Below are 21,848 nucleotides of genomic sequence, written 5' to 3'. Positions count from 1 at the left end.
ATGTAAATGAAACAAAATTACATACAGATAACTATTTTATTTCACGCGTTCATCCCCTCCATAGTCTAAGTTCTTTAATCCCATCCATGATCTATCCATAAGAGCTTACTTTGGCAAAGTACCCTTCTTGAATTGTTCCTTCCAGCTTCTTGAGTTCAATCCTTCACCCAGCTCCCCAATTCCTGTCAAACAAATATGAATTAGAATGCAACCTGACCATTTTTTTTAAATCAGGTTTAGCGAATTGAAACCCATGTCAAGGGAATAACAGTGACGGCTTGTGTAGATTTTAACACTAGAAATTGAAAACGTTTCATCTCATGTAGTTATGGTTACGAAACCGTGTCTATATTATTTCTGCGTTTCTTCTTAAAACCGTCCTAGATAACATTCATATTTTTATCCCTAAACCTTCTCCCTAGGAAGGAAAGACGCACAAAAAATGTCGTCACTATATAAAATGCGATAGTGAATTCCGTTAGGATCCGTCAGCTCCGTACTTACGATTGTATCATTCGCATCCCTCTATCTTCGGTCGCCGTCGCCTATCTACACGCCCAGACCTGGCTAGAGCCAGTTACCGCCGAGGCGCCGCCGACGACCGCTACGCTCAAGCCGCTCTGACTGAAAGGACTCGCACGCACTTTCAGGTTGAAAGTTGACGCTCGACAACGTTTAGTAAAACATTTGCAACTATGTTAAGTTTCCGGACCGACTACCGACCGCACTGTTCTACCTAACAGTCGTAGCGTCGGTTCGCTCAGAGAATCTACCGTCTACTTTGATGTTTCTCGTCCTTTGAAACGTATCAAACGATCGTGACGATATGTACAGTAAAATCAAACAGTAGATTTCTATAAGCCGTGACGTTAACTTTACGCATAAGTGGAAAGGAAGCTATGGGAGGCCCCGGGGGACTGTCGCAGGTGTCATGCAGTGGACTCGTTACACAGGAGTGGTTGAAAGTCAAAACAATTTTTTTTCCAAAAGGAGTTTAATCTAAAAGAAAAATATTATACACATCTCGATTGCCTTAATTAATTACAATGATTAAAACGCAAGATTTCGCATGTTTACGCAGTAACGCCTAGATAAGACACGTCGAACGAGATCGCTCGACGGCGGGAAAAAAAACGCCGCTTCATATTAATACTTATTTATTTAAAACGTTCGAATGTATTCCTTGTTCAAATCCTTAAATCGACTGAGTCGAGAGTTCGCACCGGGACGTACGTCAGATACCGTCTTACCGTATGATTAGCAACGGGTCGGGCGTATCGCGGACGTGACGCAGAACGCGCACTAGAACGCGCTCGGGAAGACTACGCTAGGAGGTTAGGTTTTGTTCGTGTGGCGGGTCGTTAGATCGGCGAGTACGGTGCGGACGTACCGCCGCGCGCCGCCGCGGGCGTCGCGCTAGTAGTGGCGGAGCGCCTCCCGTCCGCCGCGCCCTGCCGCGCCGCCGCCGCTAGTCACACACACAACACGAGCTCAGACGCATCCGCACTGCCGTGCCGCCAGCCGCGACATCTCTTATCTATCTAATCCGTTTATGTTGCTCGAGTCTATGCACATCTTAACATAAGAGATGTCGTGTTGAGCACCACACGATAGCAGTTTATTTAGTACTATTTAAGTGATGTCTTAGACTTATTTATTGGATTTTAGATTAATAATTTGACTTTGAAAACTTTAAAATGTTTGTACTTAAAATTGCATGATTTGATAAGACTAAGTTATACTTTAACAGCAACCAGAGAGGTGGTTGTAGAAAAATAGTAGTTTTTTTTTAAGAATAAAATAACCTTTAGAACCTTTTTTATATTTAAGAGGTAATTTAGTTTACAAGAAATGTAAACAATCTCTCTGGTTACGTCTAGCTGATATGGAAAATATGAGAAACTTACCGTCCCAGGGGTGGGTACTGTTGAGCATATGGGTCTCTGTCATAGCCGACAGCTCCGGCTCCACCCCTCCTGAAATAATTTACTTCCTATAAACACCTATAGCATAATATGTAAACGGATTTTTTTATGGCTTATAATAACTGATCACCAGAAATAGTAACATTTCACAGACAAAAATAGTAAACGATCACCAAAATACAGACCACCATTTTAATGTAAAATGATAGCCAAAGATTTAACATCTTAAAACCAAAAATAGTAAATGATCACCAAAATAAGTAAATGATCACCAAAATTAGTAAATGATCACCAAAATTATACTAGCATTTTAAAGTAAAATGATCACCAAAATTAGTAAATGATCACCAACATTATACTAGCATTTTAATGTAAAATGCTCGCCAAAGATTTATTATCTCGCTATACTATTTATGCAAAATGACTCCAAATAAATCATTGTTACTTAAGCCAAAAGTAGTAAACGATCACCAACATTATACGTTAGCATTTTAATGTAAAATTATAACCAAATATGTTAATTTTATTTAGCAAATATCCTATTAAAGAGAAGAAGACAGATAGACGGACAGTAGGACAGACATCGAAGTCTTAGTAAAAGAGTCCCGTTTGTACCCTTTGGATACGGAACCCTAAAAACGGGACTCTATTACTGAGACTTCGATGTCTGTCCTACTGTCCGTCTGTCTATCTTTCTCTAGGACCTAGGCTGTAGCTCAAGAACCGCTCCAGCTAGACTTCTAAAAATTTCACAGATTGTGTACTTATATCTGTTGCCGCTATAACAACAAGTACTAAAACAAAATAAAATTATTATTTAAGGGGGGCTCCCATACAACAAACATTGTTTTTTTGGCCTTTTTTGCTTGATATCAATATTGACAACCGGTAGGCACGTTGATATTTTCGCAAAGGCCTTGATTATATTATGTTAACTTCAATAATTAGGTAATAATAATAATAAAATATTTTAAAAGGGGCTCCCATACAAAAACACAACTAGGTCTAATTTTGTTCTATAACAGTACGGAACCCTCCATGTCCGACTCCCACTTGGCCGACTATTTTGTTAATAATATGCTTACATGTTTTGTCAATCGTAGTGATTTATTTGGACAGAAATATCGTATTGATTTGCCCACAAGGATTTGGTGATCATTTGCTATATTTGGTGATCATTTTCTATATTAAGTGATCATTTACTATATTTGGTGATCATTTACTATATTTGGTGGTCATTTACTATATTTGGTGATCATTTACTTTATTTGGTGATCATTTACTATATTTGGTGTTCGATTACAATTTGAAGTGTTGTCATGACTAAAATAGCTGGTAGTATTGCAATTTGAGACTTTATTTTTTTGGTGTTAATTATCTTTTTTTGGTAAACAAGTTTAGGGTATCAGTGCATTTTTTTGTGGTCATTTTTTTTGTTCCCTTTTTTTATGACAACTTTTAAATAGTCACTATCTAATATAATTATAAAATTCTCGTGTCACCGTGTTTGTCCTCCAAAATATAGTTTTTTTACTTCATAGACAATATTTTGTCCTTATTTCTGTAACTAATAAAAGTTCAATATTTCTACACAATAATTAAATTTTATTATTTATGAGTGTAAATGTAAAGAAACTTACATTGCTGGTGGTGTCCTTCTACTGTACATGTCTCCATTGCCCATTGGAGCAGCTCTAGGCGGTGCTCGGTCATAGCCAGTGGCAACAGGTATGGGGCCACCTCTCATCGGCACTCTTCTGTCCATCATGTCTCTCTCGTCAGGGTACATGGGCGCTCGTCTGTCATCGGGGTACATCGCTGCCATGTCGTCGACGGGCGCGCCGTAGCCACGTCTGTCGTCTCCGTACATCGGCGGGGGAGCACCGTACTGGTCTCGGGCGCCACGACCGTCCATTAATGCGAAACCTCGCCTATCTTCACCGCCATAGCCGTTGTAACCTCGGTCGTCGTAGCCTCCGCCACCCATCGAGCGATCCATACCTCGGTCGTAAGGCGCGGCGCCACCCATACCACCGTTCCTCATAGCTCCACCGCCCATAGGCGGTCCTCTCATGTCGGCCCCGCGCATGGGTCCCATGCCCCTGGAGTCCCGCATCGGCGGGTATGGCGCGTCGCGAGGCGGACCGCGCATTGGGCCTCCACCTCGACGATCTATCGATCCGCGCATTCCACCTCGCATACCGCCTCGACCTCCTCTTTGCCCGCGTTCTTTGATACGACCGCGCTCGACAGTAATAACACCGCCATTGAAGTTGGAATTGTTTAGAGCGCGAATAGCCGCCGTCGCTTGATCTTCTGTTTGCATATGTACAAAGCCACATCTATTCATAATGTCACATTCTGTGACTACTCCAAAACGTTCAAAAAGCTTTCTCAAATCTTCAGGTTTTGATCCTTGGGGTAAGCTTCCCACAAACACCTTAGTTTGCTAAAAAGACGCAATACATGAAATATGATACTTTACGATGAAACATTATGTATTAATGAAAAATATACTTACTGCAACCATTTTGGAATTCCAAAAGTATCACTTATCTTTAAATTATAATTTGCACGTGCGAAAAACTATACGGCTTCACCAGTCACCACAATCGCAAGATGGCGGTTACTTTGGAGTTTGGGCTTTTTTTTTTTTTTTTTAATTTATTGGGAGCTGGAAACGAGTCCTTTGCTCCAAAAAAAATACAATATTAATACAAAATACAACAGATTAAAATTAAAAAAAGGAATGTCTTTCTTCTATGTTGGCTCTCACCACAGGCTCTCACCAATGTTCACACTAAGCACTATTTACAAAAAAAAAAAAAAAAAACAAAACACTACGGTACCTATTTACAATTATTTTTAAACTTTTTCCATCGTTGAGCATATATAACGGTATAAACATTTGAAGAAATTGTAATTAGACAGTAAATCTTCTGGGCGGCGGGGTACACTTATATCTTCATCTTTACAAATTTTATCTATTTCAGAGCAGAGTAAAATTCTGTCCAGACCTAGTGCTTTGCAATCATAGATTATATGTTTGAGGTCAGCATCATTTTCTAAGCATTTGGGGCATTTTGCATCATCTAAAATTCTTAATTTATGGAGGTGGGAGGGGACCAAGCAATGTCCAAATCTCATCCTTGTTATTACTGATTTGAATTTTCTTGATTCAAACTGTACAGTGTAATACCATGGGATTGAAAAATCTTTCTTTATGTCACTGTACCATTTACCCTTATTAACCTTTACTATATTCCAGATTCTTTTCCATAGCTCAAACATTTCATCTTTGACAGTCAAAAAGAGGTCTGTAAATGGCACTTTTATGATGTCCTTATGATCCTCATCTGGTGGTCCTCTAGAGGCTGTATCCGCCCTCTCATTTCCAGCAATTCCTCTGTGGGAGGGAACCCATAGAAATTCAATATTAATGTTATTACTGACTAATTCATGTAGAATGTTTTTGATCTTAAAAATTAAATAATTACTTTTGAAACTTAAATTACTATTATCTAGAGCTACTAACACACTTTTACTATCTGATATTACAAGAAAATTATTTACATATGACAAAGTTTTTATATATGTAATTGATTGTACTGTCGGTTCTTGGTGGAAATTCATGTTGTACACTAATAAAACACACTTTTCTTGCACTTTTTCCACTATATTAAGATATTATTATAACTTTTAACAAATAACACGACCGGTTTCGAAATTATTCATCATCAGGTGTAAGTTTAACGTCGGTACTTTTAAAAAATTAAATATTATCAAAACAAACATTAGGGTTGTCAGCATCGTGGTACTTTTTACAATTTGGTAGAATTTTTATTCCAAATAAGACTATTTTCTACTAATGTTAAATTAATATTTAGTTGGATTTACCCATTTTTTATATTGATAAATTAATAATGTTGTGCTGGTAATGTCACATATACAGATTTCAGAGCCTAAAATTAAGTAATAATTGTTACATTTCTAAAATTATTATAATTAAAATAATTATGTCACAAAATTTCTCTAAAAATTATTAAATGTCAAATAAATTAATATAAACAATGTCAAACTAACAATAATAAAACTTAATAAGACGATACAATTGTCTAATTACATCACCAATAATTTAATTGAATTGTCCATAATATTAAAATTATAAAAATTAATATCTATATGAATGTCAAATAAATTAAACTAAATTAAATCATGTCAATAAATAAAATATAATGTCCATAAAATTATATAAAAATAAATATCATGTCAATAAATTAAATTAGCGGTGAAATGTAAATTGAAATTAATGTATAAGTAATAATAGTTTATATATCCTGTAATAAAATTGAATTTGAAAGGCATGTTTGGTCGTTTAACAAGTTCCCATATTTTTTGTGTCTGTTGACTTCGATTCGATCGATTCGACCAGCACAACATTATTAATTTATCAATATAAAAAATGGGTAAATCCAACTAAATATTAATTTAACATTAGTAGAAAATAGTCTTATTTGGAATAAAAATTCTACCAAATTGTAAAAAGTACCACGATGCTGACAACCCTAATGTTTGTTTAGATAATATTTAATTTTTTAAAAGTACCGACGTTAAACTTACACCTGATGATGAATAATTTCGAAACCGGTCGTGTTATTTGTTAAAAGTTATAATAATATCTTAATATAGTGGAAAAAGTGCAAGAAAAGTGTGTTTTATTAGTGTACAAAGTTTTTATATATTGTAATGCCATATAAACAGCATAACATTCGGCTGTGTAGATAGAACACATATTACTGATTATAAAACATTTGGTAACATCCATAAATTCATCATAATAAGCCGATTTAACCTCATCTATAGTTTTCGACCCATCTGTATAGATTTTGTAAAAGTCTGTTTTCTTTTCTATAAAACTGAGAAAGTCGGTCTTACCATAGATGTCTCCAGTTGTTACCAAATATTTTTTCTCTAGAGAACCTTCAAAGTTGTCATAAATTGGCCATAGATCACTAGAATAAATGTCATTTGTCATATTTAAAACCAACTGTAACAAAGTCGGCATCTGTGGCAAAATCCTTGTAGAAATAATTTGTGATGTTATTACAGAAGAATCTAATAAACTAGTTATTTCCTCAGATACTTTAAGTTTTCTTACAGGAAGTGAGGACTTAATTGCAATCATCTTAAACAAAGTATTTCTTAGCTAACATGAGTCGTCTCAAGAATAAAGGAGGAATATAAGTTTCAACTTCCATTGAGTTTATAGGGGTGGATTTCATCGCACCAGTTATAATGCGCAGTGCTTGATTTTGAATGATATCTAACTTTTTTAGAAGACTAGCGCTAGCATTAATATATGCTAAGCAACTATAGTCAAAGTGGCTCCTAACTAAACTTTTATACAACATTGAGAGAATTTTTGGATCAGCACCCCAAAAAACTCCTGCTAAACATCTCAATATATTGAGTCGCTTGTAAGCTTTATTACATATATAATCTATATGTACATTAAATTTAAGTTTGTTATCTAAAACTATACCTAGAAATTTATGTTCATTTACTAGTGAGATGATTTCATTATTACATTTAACTTGAACATTACATTGACTTTTACCAAAAGTCATAACTGAGCTTTTTGAAGAATTAATATTTAGTTTTAGTTTGTTATTATAATAATTTAACAGTTGCTTAAGAGCTAAATTAATATTACAATTGGCCGAGCGTAGTAGACGATTAATACAATAGATAACTATATCATCAGCATATTGTAGAACATTAACACCTAATACTTTTACATATTTACAAATTTGTGATGTATATAAATTATACAGGATTGGAGACAATATCGCTCCTTGCATTAAGCCTTTATGTGCAAATTTTGGACCATGTAGTATATCATTAAATTTCACATAGACAAGACGGTGATTTAAGAATCTATATATCCAATTTAAAAACCTACCAGGAATCCCCAATTCACTTAAAACCTTAATAAGTACAGACAAATTAACATTATCATATGCACCTTGCACATCTAAAAATACACAAATTGCATTTGAATGAGCCATTATAGAATTCTTAATATCATTTATAAATGAAACAAAGCCATCAACTGTACTTTTTCCTTTACGGAAACCTAACTGAAAATCTGGTAATATTGAATTAGTTTCTGTAAAATAGTCTAACCTAACTTTTATCATATTTTCAAAAACTTTTCCAATGCATGAAGTGAGTGATATTGGACGGTAAGAATTATGATCATGGATTGGCTTATCTCTTTTCAGAATGGGCAAAACACACTGAGTTTTCCACTCATCGGGAATAACTTGTTTGGACCATAGGTGATTGTAGATATTAAGAAGAACTGCTTGTGCATTTTTGTGTAAGTTTTTAATTATTAAATATGGAAAATTATCCAGTCCAGGAGTAGAATCTCTTCTTGACATTAAGGAACTATAAAATTCATCCCAGCTAAAATCTTTCATAAAGAAGTTGAAATATTCACTATCATTATTACTTTTAAATATATCTTCTAATGAACTTTCACATTCTTCATCATTTGTAAATTTGTCTAAAAATTCTGGTACAAAACTATCACATTTACTATGTATGCTAGAATCTACACGCTTATATTTTTTGATAAAATTCCAAATATTCGTGACTGGGGTGTATCTATTAAATGTAGAGCATAAATTTTGCCAACTTTTTCTCTTTTCCTCTTTTATAATCCTTTTTTTGAGTGCATCTAATCTCTTATAATTTATATAATTTTCCATACTTAAATTACTTCTATATTTTTCCAAAGCTTCTCTACAATCCTTTACAGCCCTATCACAAATATCATTCCACCATGGAGTAGGTACCTTTTTTTAAAATTTTTTAGATGAATTAGTTATTATAATTTTTGGAACACATTCATCTCTTAAAGTGTTTAGTAGATCACAGAAATGATTATAACTTTCTAAAGGATTTTGTAAATTATATTCAAAATCTTGAAATAGATCTTTTGACATATTAAAGAACTTATCCCAGTTAGCTTTTTTGAATAAATACTTATTTACATTTTTATTTATGTCATATTGCATAGGAGAAGTATTAAGTTTTGTAAAAGTTGGAAAGTGATAACTTCCCAACGGATCGTCACCGACATGCCATTCACAATAGGGAGCCAACTCTGGACTCACTAGTGTAACATCAATTGCAGAAGTGTTATTGTTTGGTCTGCCTACTGTAGTAGCACAACCTGTATTTAAAATACATAAATTATATTCATCTATAACTTCATACAAGTCTCGTCCTCTTGTATTATTTATTGTACAACCAAAAGCTATGTGATGGGCGTTACAATCACCCGATATGATAATAGGTTTAGGAAGATTATTAATTATTCTTTTTAATTTTGTTTTATTAATTTTGTTTCTAGGTGGACTGTAAATGCAAAGGATTGTAATGGAACCTATACCTGTTTCTATGGTTATGGCAATAGTCTGTATATCTTGATAATTTGGAGTCGGATGCTGCACATACTTTATAGAATTCCTAATAATTATTGCCACTCCTCCGTGTTCATTTGTAGCATTTTTATAAATGAAATTATACCCAGGGAAATGAACCCAAGGACTTGAAGTTTTAAGCCATGTTTCATTTAATAAAGCTATATCTATTTCTTTATCTATTAAGAGTGATTGAAGTAAAGGTTTTTTATTATTTAAACTCTGGATGTTATGCTGTACAATATTAATACTATCCATTACTTATTAAAGTTTTTAATGAATGTTTCTTTAATATGTGTTGTAGTCTTAATCTCATTAGAATTTCCTATACTTACAATAGTGCTTATTATGGCTTCTAAATTTTTTTGATTATTAATAATGTCCTGGGCTGATATCTTTTCTGGAACAATTTTAACATTTTGAGGATTAGCTTTTGTAAGAGGTGGGAAAGATGTTAAATTATTTGTTATGTCTGCATAAGTAGAATTATTAACTCTCAAAGATATGTTTTTCTTAATTTTAGAAGCCTTAATTGGGCACTCCTTAGAAATAGCTAGGTGATTACCTCCACAGTTTTTACATTTTAAAACTTCTGATGTGCATTCTTTATAAGAATGATTCTCTGCACATTTAGAACATGCTTGTTCATTAAAACAATATTTTGCAGAGTGATTGAAAAGTAAGCATTTAAAACATTGTAAAACTGGAGGTATATAATTATGAACCTTATATCTCCATCCATCTAAGAAAATGCATTGTGGTAATACAGTGCCAGAAAAAGTAACAGTAATAGTATTTAACGGAACAAATGTATTATTTTCTTTTTTCATAAACCTACGTACACCAATAATATCAAGATCACTACTTATTTTTTCAAATAACTCCCTATTGCTAATTTCTTTAGGAATGTACCTGACTACCCCAACCCTTTCCACAGAGGCAGCTGGGATATATGCTCTTAAGTTATTCTCTTGTATAAATTGGGCATTGAGGAAATCATTTGCTAGTGCCGCTTGTTTGAATATTATTTTTATTTTGCGGGCGCTTATTCTAGATCTTTCATGGACCCCTTTAGCATTTTTGAAAATTTTTGATAAATTTAGGGGGTTCATATTCCCTATTTTGGTGTCTTTATTGCAATGCTCTACGAAAACTATGAATTCTCCATTGGAGGTAGTATCGGGATATTTTCTTGTGTAAGAAGGCTTTTGAAATGGTTTATACTTATCGCCTGGGCTGTCGAAAATTTTTCTTTTCTTTGATGAAGACGATTTGTAACTACTTGCATCATCTCCATCGCTTTCACCTTACATTTTGTTTGTTTTTCCTTTTATTTTATGTAAGAAAACTAGCAAATAAAAATTTTAACAAATTTTTGTTCAAAAAAGGCGCCTTCCTCTTCCCGCCAAAAAACTGGAGTTTGGGCTTTGGGGCAGTGTTGCCAGATGGTTTCGACCTTTTATCTGTAGTGGGAAGTTGGGAACTGCTAAAATCTGTATGTCATATAACATATTGTCTCAATTTTCTGTATAAAATCTGTATTAAAGTCAAAAAAAAATATTCATTTTAATCATTATCCACGCTTTTTATGAAAAAAAAAAGGGATATGCATTGACGTGATAAGGTGATAATCGTATAATAAATAAAAATATACTCGTACATATAAATTGGTAACTTTTTATTTATAAACATTTAAAATCTAATAGAAAAAAAAATTAACACACTAAGGGCCTGTTTCACCACTTCCTGATTAACGTACCGGCGCGCGGCGGATAGGCTATCCACAACTTTTATGACAGATTCTTCATACTGACATGTCGAGAAAGTAAAGTATCCGGGACACCTATCAGGAAGTGGTGAAACAGGCCCTTAACATAATAAAAAAAACATAGCATTAAGATAGAAATATTATTTTCATTAAAATTTTTTATTAAATTTCGACAGCAACTGCTCATCAACCTCTAAATTATAGCATTGTTTCGCACCAATCAGTTACTTTGTATGCAAAAGACCTTCAATGGTGCCCGATTTAGCCTGTTTCATTGTTGAATTTTTACAAAATTAATCATATTTACAAAATTCTGTAATTCTGTATAAATATCTGCATCCAGTACTTATCAGTTATCTGTATTACTCACCAAAAATCTGTTTAAATACGGAGAAATCTGTATATATGGCAACACTGCTTTGGGGAATGGGGGCACAGATTACTAGTATATTATATTTGTTTGGTTGTTTTGTTTGGGGGCTTTGGGGCTTGGCAGTTGGCGCGAGAGTCGCCAGTGATGCCAACTCTTTAAAAAAAGGAATATGTTTTAAAATGTATGAAGTCTGGTCCAAATTTCCACCATTAACGAGACCTATATAGAAAAATTGTCTACTAAATACTGAATTATTATAATTTATAACCAGACCGCAGTAAAAATACCCTGTCAGTGAAAAATTATGACTGAATGAAAAGTCGTGTTTTTTACCATTTTGTATGAAAAACATTGTGGATTAAGATGTAATAATAATGTATTGAGTTTGGTGCAAATGTCCACAACCAATAACACTTACGTAAAGCTTGCTAAATATGGAATCATTGTAACTGGACCGCAACCAAAAATAAACTGTAAGTAAAAAGTAATGACGGAATGAAAGAGTTTTCTACCATTTTATTCCATAAAATAGTGTTAATATGATTCATTGTACTTTTTAACTACTCCATCTATGTTATGACATGCCACTTGGCATTTCCTATTAGGTTTTCGCTGAAATAGATGAATATTAATATCAATATTTTCGCTTAAAAAATATTTTTTCATATTATGGTCATAACTCATAACTTTGTCTCATAATGAAAGTTACTCTATATATGAACAATAAGTCAATATGGGTCTCGTTAGTGGTGGAAATTTGGACCACTTTACTGCATTCTCCTTTCCTGCTAAAGCATGCAACTCAATGTGAAGCATGGAATAAAATAAAAAAATACCGTAACAAGGAAAATCAGCTTTTTTCAGCCTAGTGTGTTTAGACACTTACTGAATTTCAACCGAAATCCCCCAAATTTAATAATCCAAATATTTATCACGGGGTGCGTTTCTAATTTATGCTGAAAATACTACTTCAGCTGTTCCACATGGCGACCGTAATTGTGATTGCCGCAAAAACGTCACTCATAAAATATTAAAAATGTTCATAAAATAATAAAAACGAAAGTAATATAATATTACACTGCAAAAATGTTACCCCAAAATATCCCAAAAAAATGTACTCCTAATTTTTTTTACGTCCGTGCTAAAACCCACTATATTTATTTTTTATCACTAAATTTAGAGGGAAAATCCCCATAGTTGGCAACACCTAGGTACCTACCTAAACATGACCAGTTCGAACAAACCATGAACTAACCTTCACTCTTCACTCAACGGATACCGGTTCAATGTTGCCAATTATGACTAAAATATTTTAGGCGCAGAGGCGCAGACTATGGCGGCTCTCGACATAGGCGAACGCGTTGGCCAACGCGTCTGCAGACGCGTTGGCCCAATGTGTAGAACGGGCGTTCGCGCGTTGGCCGTAGGTATTTAGACGTTGGCCAACGCGCGAACGCCCGTTCTACACATTGGGCCAACGCGTCTGCAGACGCGTTGGCCGTGCGCTTGCAACGGCGTTTGTGAGTAATCCACATTACACGGTCACGTTATGGCGGCTCTCGACATAGGCGAACGCGTTGGCCAACGCGTCTGCAGACGCGTTGGCCCAATGTGTAGAACGGGCGTTCGCGCGTTGGCCGTAGGTATTTAGACGTTGGCCAACGCGCGAACGCCCGTTCTACACATTGGGCCAACGCGTCTGCAGACGCGTTGGCCAACGCGTTCGCCTATGTCGAGAGCCGCCATTACATACAACCGAAAGGCCCCATCCCCACTCGCGCGCAAACCGCGCGCGGCGCCGCGAAATTCCTGCGAAGCATGAGTGAGAGATCCGATTCGCATATGTATCGCACTTCGCGGCCCGTTCCCCGATTGTTACCTGCACAAATTTAGCACCCCATCGAAGGATTTTTGAAATCAAAATGACCTTAATCGATAGGTCTACGTTAGGTCCGTATAGGTCCACCATAATTTTCGTTAGGTCCCCTATAGTTTTTTAATAAATATTTTTTTTAATTTTGCAAAAAAAAATTGCATCTTAGCATCTCATCTAAACCGAAACTGATTATTTTTTATATTTTTGCATTCTATATCGTTAGGTCTGGCTAAAATGGTCACATTTAGCAATTCCTCTCAATCAATTCAGCAAATGAATTGTCAAAACTGTCAAACTGACAAATGTCAAATCAGTACAAAAATACAGAAATGAATTGCAAGCAGAGTTGCATTTTGCGATTTTAGAAAAATTAATCATATTATGATTCATATCATGATTCTTCAAAGCGACCATTTTAGCCCCGCTGTATAGGTCCACAATAATTTTTGTTAGGTCGCCTATTATATAGTTTTTTTAATAAATATTTTTTTTAAATTTTGCAAAAAAAAATTGCACCTTAGCATCTATATTAATTTACTTGGTGCGTTGAGCGCATGCGCCGCGAATAAAAATAATCAAATGAATACTATAGAAGCAAAACCTATAGAGCAATACTGACCTAACGATAAAGAATGCAAAAATATAAAGATTAATCAGTTTCGGTTTAGATGAGATGCTAAGATGCATTTTTTTTTTATAATATTTAAAAAATTATTTATTAAAAAACTATAGGGGACCTAACAAAAATTATTAACGACAAAGAATGCAAAAATATAAAAATTAATCAGTTTCGGTTGAGATGAGGTGCTATGATATCATTTTTTTTTGCAAAATTTAAAAAATTATTTATTAAAAAACTATAGGGGACCTAACGAAAATTATGGTGGACCTATACGGACCTAACGTAAACCTATCGAATAAGGTCATTTTGATTTCAAAAATCCGTGTTGATGGGGTGCTAAATTTGTGCAGGTCCGATTGTTGTCGGTTTTCTGTCCCGCGACAAAGAGATTTTTTTTAATCTTTATTTTAATAAGGGCTTTTGCCATAAAAGACATGCCAGCATTGTTTAGTGAACAGAATATAATTAATCCTACTTTAATAATAATAATAATAATAATAATAATAATAATAATATCATTTATTTGCCAGAGTGAAATGTACAGTTGTATGGTCTTCGTAATACTTTCTTTTATTATTATTCTTTATTACTTTATACTTTATACTTTATATACTTTATTACTTTATTTACTTTATAATATATTATAATATATTAAAATTATAAAGGCGAAAGTTTGTTTGGATGTATGGATGTTTGTTACTCTTTCACGCAAAAACTACTGAATGTATCTTTTTGAAACTTTACAATAATATAGCTTATATATCAGAATAACACATAGGCTACAATTTTAACTGACTTTCAAAATGGGGGAGGTGTTATGTTCGTTTTTTTATATTCAACGATTACTTCGCCGTTTGTGAACCAATTTTCAAAATTTTTCTTTTGGCGTACAGAGTATCATCCCAATTTGGTACTATACTCACAAAAGTGGTGATCTGATACTGGGAGCCATGACTAATCGAGGGAACTCCTTAAAATTTATATGGAAACATGTGGTGACTTCGGTTTCGTGGGAAGTAGTCTAAGCATAATATGCAATCAACAAGTAAGATTTTGCACCATGGTATACCATGATTAGATTGGGAAGGTGCTGAGAGAACTCCTTTGCATTGCTTTAAGAACGGAAAGCATATGCTACTATGCAAATTTGAAATTACATTCATCATCACTACCATATTATACCTTATAAGTTACATGCATCCCATGATTATGAGCCTATTATGACTTATTGGTACTTTTCATAGTCATTTAGATCAAGATTCGATTTTGTCAAGCGATTTAAAAAATATTTGTTTGTTTGATTGATCACGCTAATCTCAGGAACTATTGGTCCGATTAAAAAATATATTTTAGTGTTAGATAGCTCATTTATCAAAGAAGGCTATGGGCTATTTTATCACGCTAAAACTAATAGGACCAAAGAAACAGAGGAAATGTGGTTAAAACGGAAAATTATTAGGAAGGGTTTATCTCACGAACTACTAAAGCAATTTTGTATGTTATTTGGCACAGATATAGAGTAGACTACGTGAAGAGAGATAAGCTATTTTGTTGCGAAAAAATGTACGTTTTCCGTAAAATTCCTAATAATTTACGCGAGCGAAGCCGCGCGGGACATCTAGTTTATAATATTAAGATAAATACGGCTCAAAAGCGCAAACTATAGTGCGTCAAGAAAGTGAAGAAATTAAAAAGTGGCAACATTGCGGACATGTCGCGAACTTTGCGAGTGTGGATCAGTAAATTTGGCAGTATGCGCGATTCGCGCCGCGGTTCGCGGCGCGCTGTCGCACGCGAGTGTGTATCGGCAGAAATACTCCCTAGTCCCTCGTCAATACTGTGGCTTGTGGGCTGCAGCATAGCCCTTAAGTAGCCGGTAGCCGGTAGGTACCTAAAGTTTTAAAAAAGGTCTTTGGTTTGTGGCAAAGTACACCCTCGGTGTCAGAGCCAAAAGCCAAAAAAAAAGAAAAAAAGATTCAGTGTTGCCATTTTAGTGCTTTCGGCACTAAATCTAGTGCATTTTTGGTATGTTCAGTGCGCATCCAAGATTTTTAGTGCATAGTGCAATTTTTAGTGCTTTTTTCATGTCTGCTCTTTAATTATGAATAAATTGATATAGTGGCCTTTTTCTGGAATCATTTCACCGCTCACGCTATCTCTCGCATTTATAGTCTGTCAAAAAAGTTAAGAAATTAAAAAGTGGCAACATCCTAGTGTCATCCCTTTTTGTTCTTGATTGATTTGAAAGATAAAAAACGATAATATGACACTACGATGTTGCCACTTTTTAATTTCTTCACTTTTTGACAGACTATACACGAGTTGGATATCGATGATGTCACCACTCACCAGTCACACACTAGTGTCGCTCTCTGCTCTATGGCCGGGGATTTTTTTCAGTACTCAATCAAGTCGTTCTTTAACGCGTACGTACATACGTTTTGTTTTGCGTCAGTTACATTGTGTCCCTTGATAAGTGTTTAGTTTGAACTTTTATACTTTCTGTTGACTTTAAATATTTTGAAATGGAAGTAAGAAGTACTTTGGAAAAAAAAACTGTGTATAAACAAATTCGTATTAAAATGTAGGTATTAAAAACTATATTTTGAATTTTATATGTCTTTCTTTTGAAATAAATGTCAATTTTAAATATTTAGTGCTTTTGAAGTCGAATTTCGAAAATACCACAGATCTAGTGCAATTCTCACCGCTTTTAGTGCTCTACAGACATTGCCTTCTGGCAACACTAAAAAGATTGTCACCATAGTGATTATATTCTTTGATTGTCACTGTCAAAAATGTCAAACTCATGGCAGAAGTCATTTTTAAAATCAATATTTCAATAATTTTCTTGAAATTCCTGCGAGTTGCGAAGTTTATGTTTTGTAACTGTTTTGTAACTCAATAAAACAAACTTCAAAGGTAAAACTTAAAAAAATGAATCGCGATAGGAGGGATGTAGAGTATCCGACTGAGTTGGAGTCCCAATTTATCCTGAGATTACCCGAAGAACCAGCAAAAGTTCTGAGGGATGTCTTAAAAACTGGTGAAAATCTGAAAAATCGCTTAACGATTCAGATAGAAAACGATATGAGACATGGAGAAGTCAGATTTGATCACTGGTTAATGCACGCTAAAATTGTAGACCTGCCAACAATTGTTGAATCTCTTAAAACAATAGACAACAAGAGCTTTTATAAAACGGCCGACTTATGCCAAATGATGATATGCAAAGAAGAGGCGGATCAGACGCCAACAGAGGAAGAATCTCCTACAAAAAACAAAAAGAAAGATCCCTATAAAGTAGACAAAAAATTTCTTTGGGCTCATGGAATTACACCTCCAACAAAAAATGTAAGGAAACGTAGGTTCAGGAAAACATTGAAGAAAAAATATGTAGAAGCACCGGAAATAGAAAAGGAAGTTAAAAGATTACTCAGAGCTGACAATGAAGCTGTTAGTTTCACATGGGAAGTTATCCAGGAGGATGATGAGCAACACTCTAAACCAGAAAAACCATCTTCAAACAAATCAGAAAGGAAACCTAAAGTGGAACGTAATGTTAAGAAGGAAGCACCAACTGCAACAGTTACCTCTAACTCTAATCCCTCAAATGTAGTTGACATATTTGGTGGTGCTGTCAGTGACAGTGATGGCGAAGATGATAATGCACGGGCTAATATGGAGGACAGTCGAATGTCACCATATGACAGTCGCATGTCTGACAACAGTTCTATGATGGGAATAGGGGAGATCTCCTCTAAAAGAAATTCTTTACCTATTGAATTTGACTCCCAAATGTTTAACACCTCCCAAGGGCCAAAAAAGAAATCCTCTAAGCCGAGAGATTCAATGCCCTCTACATCAGGGTTGAAGAGTACCCTGTCTTCAGAGGATGATGGTGACTACCAACGTGACATGCACAAGGACAGCATGACCCTTAGGGCTGAACAGCTCAAGGAGGAGCTGGACGAACTCAAACAAAGAAGACAGAGAACCCAGCATGAGATAGCAGGCATGGGGAATTTGGCATTGCGGCAAAGATTCCAAGACATCTTGCACACGTTAAATCAGGATATAATGTATAAAGAAATGGAGTATCAGGGAATATTGACTCTGCAGAACTCTGAAGATATTTAGATTAATATAATGATAAATAATAGTCTATATTGCGATAATATAAAATCATTGACAACAGCTACTTATTATTGTAATGAATAAAAAAATAAGGTTAAATTTTTTTGGCTTCATAATATGATAACTTAAAAAAGGTATTGTTTTAATAACATTAATCACTGATTGTTACCATCTTATCCTAGTTGATTCTTCTCTTTATTATGTGTATTATATATTATATTATGTGTTTGAAATATACTCAGTACTAAATTGGGTGTGACTGTTATAAAGGTAGAATTTTGTATTAAATAAACCAAACCAAAAGTGAAGAAAAAAAGTTGTTTATTTCTGACACTATGAAATAGAATAAATAAAACAATTTATGATTCATTATCATATTATTGTATTCAGCATATTGAAAATATATTCTGCAGATGAAGTACATTAAATTCATTATAACATTTATCACATCACCTAAGCAAAGCTTATTGCTTTTGAACTTGATTGCGTGCAGTGTATGGCACTACATTGACATGTCAGTTTCACCAGGGTCCAGGTACAATCTTGATAAGGCCATGTGAATGCACATCCTTTAAGCTTTCTAATTAAAATTTTATTTCTATCATATTATCTCCCCTTGTTAAATTATTTTTAATAAAATTAATCCACCCAGTAGTAAACTTAATCAAAATAATTTGATGAATACTTTGATTCAAAATACCAACATTTAAAAGCAGCAAAAAAATAATGCTATTGCCGATTTGCTAATTCTTTTTCCGATTTAAATACAGGATGTAACAAAACTAAGTGATAATACTTTGGGGTGTGTATGAGTTCCTAGCAGAGAGTTCACTGTGTAAGTAGCAGTACCTAATTTTTTTTCACCTTTGTATGGGCAAGTGCCCCTGCGTCACGAGGTTTCCCATACAAAAGTGAAAAAAATGGTCTTTCAGCGCTGCTACTTTCACAGTGCTCTACAAGGAACACAGTCTTACACACCCTAAAGTATTATTACTTAGTTTTGTTACACCTTGTTTAATTAAGGTGAGACCGCATTTTTCAAACGTCACTTCTATTGAACATGAAGTGCCGCGTCGTGTCGCTGCCGCGTATCGTCGCGTAGTGCGGTCTCACCTGTATCGTGTTATCCAAAGACTATTGAGTAATGGCGTTTTTGTACTTACTATAATATAATATACTATATAAATCGTGAACAATATTTTCTAAATAATTGCCACAAAACTAGCATTCAACTTTTTGCTAAATGGGTAAGAATAACCTGTCACAATATTATGTTTTTAATAATATATGTATGGAAAATACTGTCACAACAATGTTTAACTAAATAAGAAATACATAATAATAAAATATATCATGAAGAATGTAAGTATAAAATTATATTATATGAAGTAAAAATTAAAGTCTGGAAACTCTGGAAGAAGCTCCTCAGAGCAGAGACAGTTCAACATTGCTCTGTTGCGTAACATCGCCGTCGGATCGGCAAGGTCGCGTCATTTTACATACATGTTAATGAATAATGATATTCTTTAGTGCTTCGAGTCAGACGGAAATCTTCGTTATATTCGGATACGATCCGTCGACGCAAGGCGCAGGTGCAGTGTGGCCGCGCTCTAATAAAAATGTTATTTGACAGATCTTTTATAATTTGCAGACCAATAATTATAATGCCTCATATTTATCATAGTATCAAGATTCTAATCCTGTATAATAAATAAGCATAGACCAGCGGTCGGCAACACGCGGCCCGCGAACGTCTCACTCGCGGCCCGTGAATGTGTTATGAATAAGTTATATTATGACAAATCAAAAACAGTGTTTTCTAATATTGCCAGTAGTAATTGCCTCTTAAGAACGTAGCTGTTTGTGTCATTTTATAACAAACACTAAACTTATTTCCCATCATAATGACGGTGTAGGTATACTGAGCTTCTAGGGTTAATACGAGTATGATGCCTGCGGCCCGCCTTTAGTTTGTTTTGCCAATTTGTGGCCCTTCCCTACCAAAAGGTTGCCGACCGCTGGCATAGACAATCAATAAAATCTCATTATAAAGTAAACCAAGTGCGATTCTAAACATGAATTAGCAACATTCCCGTTCAGAGCTTCGTTGTTTTTTGCTAATGAATAAACCAAACATAACAAACAATAAATAATTCAAACTTAAAGCGAATAATTATTAACAAAACTAAAATATAATATTTAAGAAAACTTTGACAGTCTCCGAGAATGGTAGATTTCAGACCCATTTCTAATTTAAGTACACAGACAGCACTAACTACTCAACGTCTAGCTACCTTAGCATGGGCGTACCGAGGGGGGGGGGGGGGGGGGGGCAGTGGATCATGTTGACGTCCCTACTAAGTATATTATCTGGTACTTTTATCCATAAAAATAGAAAATTAAGAATACGAATTTTTGCCATTTGTTTGCAATATTTTTACAACTAAAAATTATTAATTTTTTATATTATTCTAGCTTATGAAAAATCTGATTTGCCCCCCCCCTGGCCCAGAATCTGGGTAATTTGCCCCCCCCCTGGACCAGAACCTGGGTACGCCCATGTACCTTAGGGTCACAGCACACATATCAACTCGGAAAGGGATCGGCAGCGTATCGTCTCGAGCCGTTCAATATTGTTTGTATGAAATTCCCTACTGCAACGCAGACTACGCGGAATCGTAACGTAATCGCCTCGCCTGTGGGTTAGGACATTAATGCTTAACAGCAACCAACTGTTATTCTCCAAAAATGTATAGTGGATATTTTAAAGATTTTTAGAATTAATTCAAATTCAGTAGGATTATAGCTGCTTTTTAAAAATTGAGCTTAATTTTATGGCATGGTGTTGCAATAGTCAAACATTCTTAAGTCCCCATTGTGTACAAACGATTTTACGTTTCTCTAGCACCTCCCTCTTAAAAGTGACTGCTTTTGTAAATATATTTATATTAAGTACAGGTGTATAACATTACGTCTTTGGTGTAAACGGTAAGCATAGGTATGTACTAGTGATTTAAAGATCGAGGCACAGTTTAACATTACAAGAGCGTTTGACATCACTGATGTCAGGTATTTAATACCAATGTCAATTATCAATGCAACTGACCTAGCCTGACCTGCGTGTACCATCGAAGAAATTGATTCATGCAGACGGCGAACCTATGTCATATGGTCGGATCATGTCAATTTAATGTTAATTGTAATCTGTCGTCTGGATTTGACATAATACGACCAATAGTCAATACATGTCCGCCTCCTCGACAATTTTTTCCTATTTCCAGGTCAAGCTTTATACATTTAATACAATCTCGACAATAATTACAATTAGTTGTATAATACGTAATTTGATGATTTATTTGTCAAATTGTACCTAACATCAGTGTAACCAAGTCACCCAATGTGAAATTATTGTGTTTAATCCTATTCTACAATTTATTTCTAAACATTAAAAATTCTATCTATTTACCATCCCCGCGTCCTCTCATGATATCACATAAGGAACTTATCACCTCTTAGCAAAATTAAGGCTACGTGATATAGCGTGTCGCTATAGAGGCAAACAATTTTTGGGGCAGGTAGAGTTTATACTAAAAAAATAAATTTTATTTTAGCTACACGATCACTAACGGCCATTCCCAATATTTGATCTATCTC

The 21,848-nt window shown here is 34.7% G+C and overlaps 4 protein-coding genes across 9 annotated transcripts; 1 reads left to right on the top strand and 3 right to left on the bottom strand.

Annotated features, from left to right (window-relative positions):
* Nucleotides 1-17: 17 nt before the first annotated feature.
* LOC121726432 (RNA-binding protein 4.1) lies at nucleotides 18-4,566 on the bottom strand. Of its 6 annotated transcripts, XM_042113803.1 has the most exons (5): nucleotides 4,447-4,566; nucleotides 3,566-4,374; nucleotides 1,908-1,976; nucleotides 505-1,468; nucleotides 18-182 (listed from the first exon to the last, which is right to left on the bottom strand). In XM_042113803.1, exons 1-4 carry the CDS (start codon nucleotides 4,453-4,455, stop codon nucleotides 1,417-1,419), a joined length of 939 nt encoding a protein of 312 aa, XP_041969737.1. In that variant the 5' UTR covers nucleotides 4,456-4,566; the 3' UTR covers nucleotides 18-182; nucleotides 505-1,416. The 6 variants fall into 6 exon arrangements, with proteins under 6 accessions (XP_041969737.1, XP_041969741.1, XP_041969742.1 ...); XM_042113807.1 differs by lacking the exon at nucleotides 505-1,468; XM_042113808.1 differs by lacking the exon at nucleotides 505-1,468 and having other exon boundaries at nucleotides 1,908-1,973.
* A 131-nt stretch (nucleotides 4,567-4,697) lies between these two features.
* On the bottom strand, nucleotides 4,698-7,610 carry LOC121726133. The gene is made up of 3 exons (XM_042113366.1): nucleotides 6,723-7,610; nucleotides 4,943-5,503; nucleotides 4,698-4,732 (listed from the first exon to the last, which is right to left on the bottom strand). The coding sequence occupies exons 1-3, from the start codon at nucleotides 7,108-7,110 to the stop codon at nucleotides 4,698-4,700; spliced, it is 984 nt and encodes a 327-aa protein (XP_041969300.1). The 5' UTR covers nucleotides 7,111-7,610.
* Nucleotides 7,611-9,150: 1,540 nt separating this feature from the next.
* Nucleotides 9,151-11,461, bottom strand: LOC121726132. Its single transcript, XM_042113365.1, has 3 exons — nucleotides 11,431-11,461; nucleotides 9,754-10,724; nucleotides 9,151-9,168 (listed from the first exon to the last, which is right to left on the bottom strand). Exons 1-3 carry the CDS (start codon nucleotides 11,459-11,461, stop codon nucleotides 9,151-9,153), a joined length of 1,020 nt encoding a protein of 339 aa, XP_041969299.1.
* A 5,491-nt stretch (nucleotides 11,462-16,952) lies between these two features.
* LOC121726431 (transcription initiation factor TFIID subunit 7-like) lies at nucleotides 16,953-18,445 on the top strand. Its single transcript, XM_042113802.1, has one exon. The coding sequence runs from the start codon at nucleotides 16,995-16,997 to the stop codon at nucleotides 18,195-18,197; it is 1,203 nt and encodes a 400-aa protein (XP_041969736.1). The 5' UTR covers nucleotides 16,953-16,994; the 3' UTR covers nucleotides 18,198-18,445.
* The last annotated feature ends 3,403 nt before the right edge of the window (nucleotides 18,446-21,848 follow it).

The sequence above is a fragment of the Aricia agestis genome, chromosome 4 (assembly GCF_905147365.1).
Source record: "Aricia agestis chromosome 4, ilAriAges1.1, whole genome shotgun sequence".
Lineage (NCBI taxonomy): Eukaryota > Metazoa > Arthropoda > Insecta > Lepidoptera > Lycaenidae > Aricia > Aricia agestis.
Note: the sequence above shows the minus strand (reverse complement) of the source record. Positions and strands in the feature narration are given on the sequence as shown.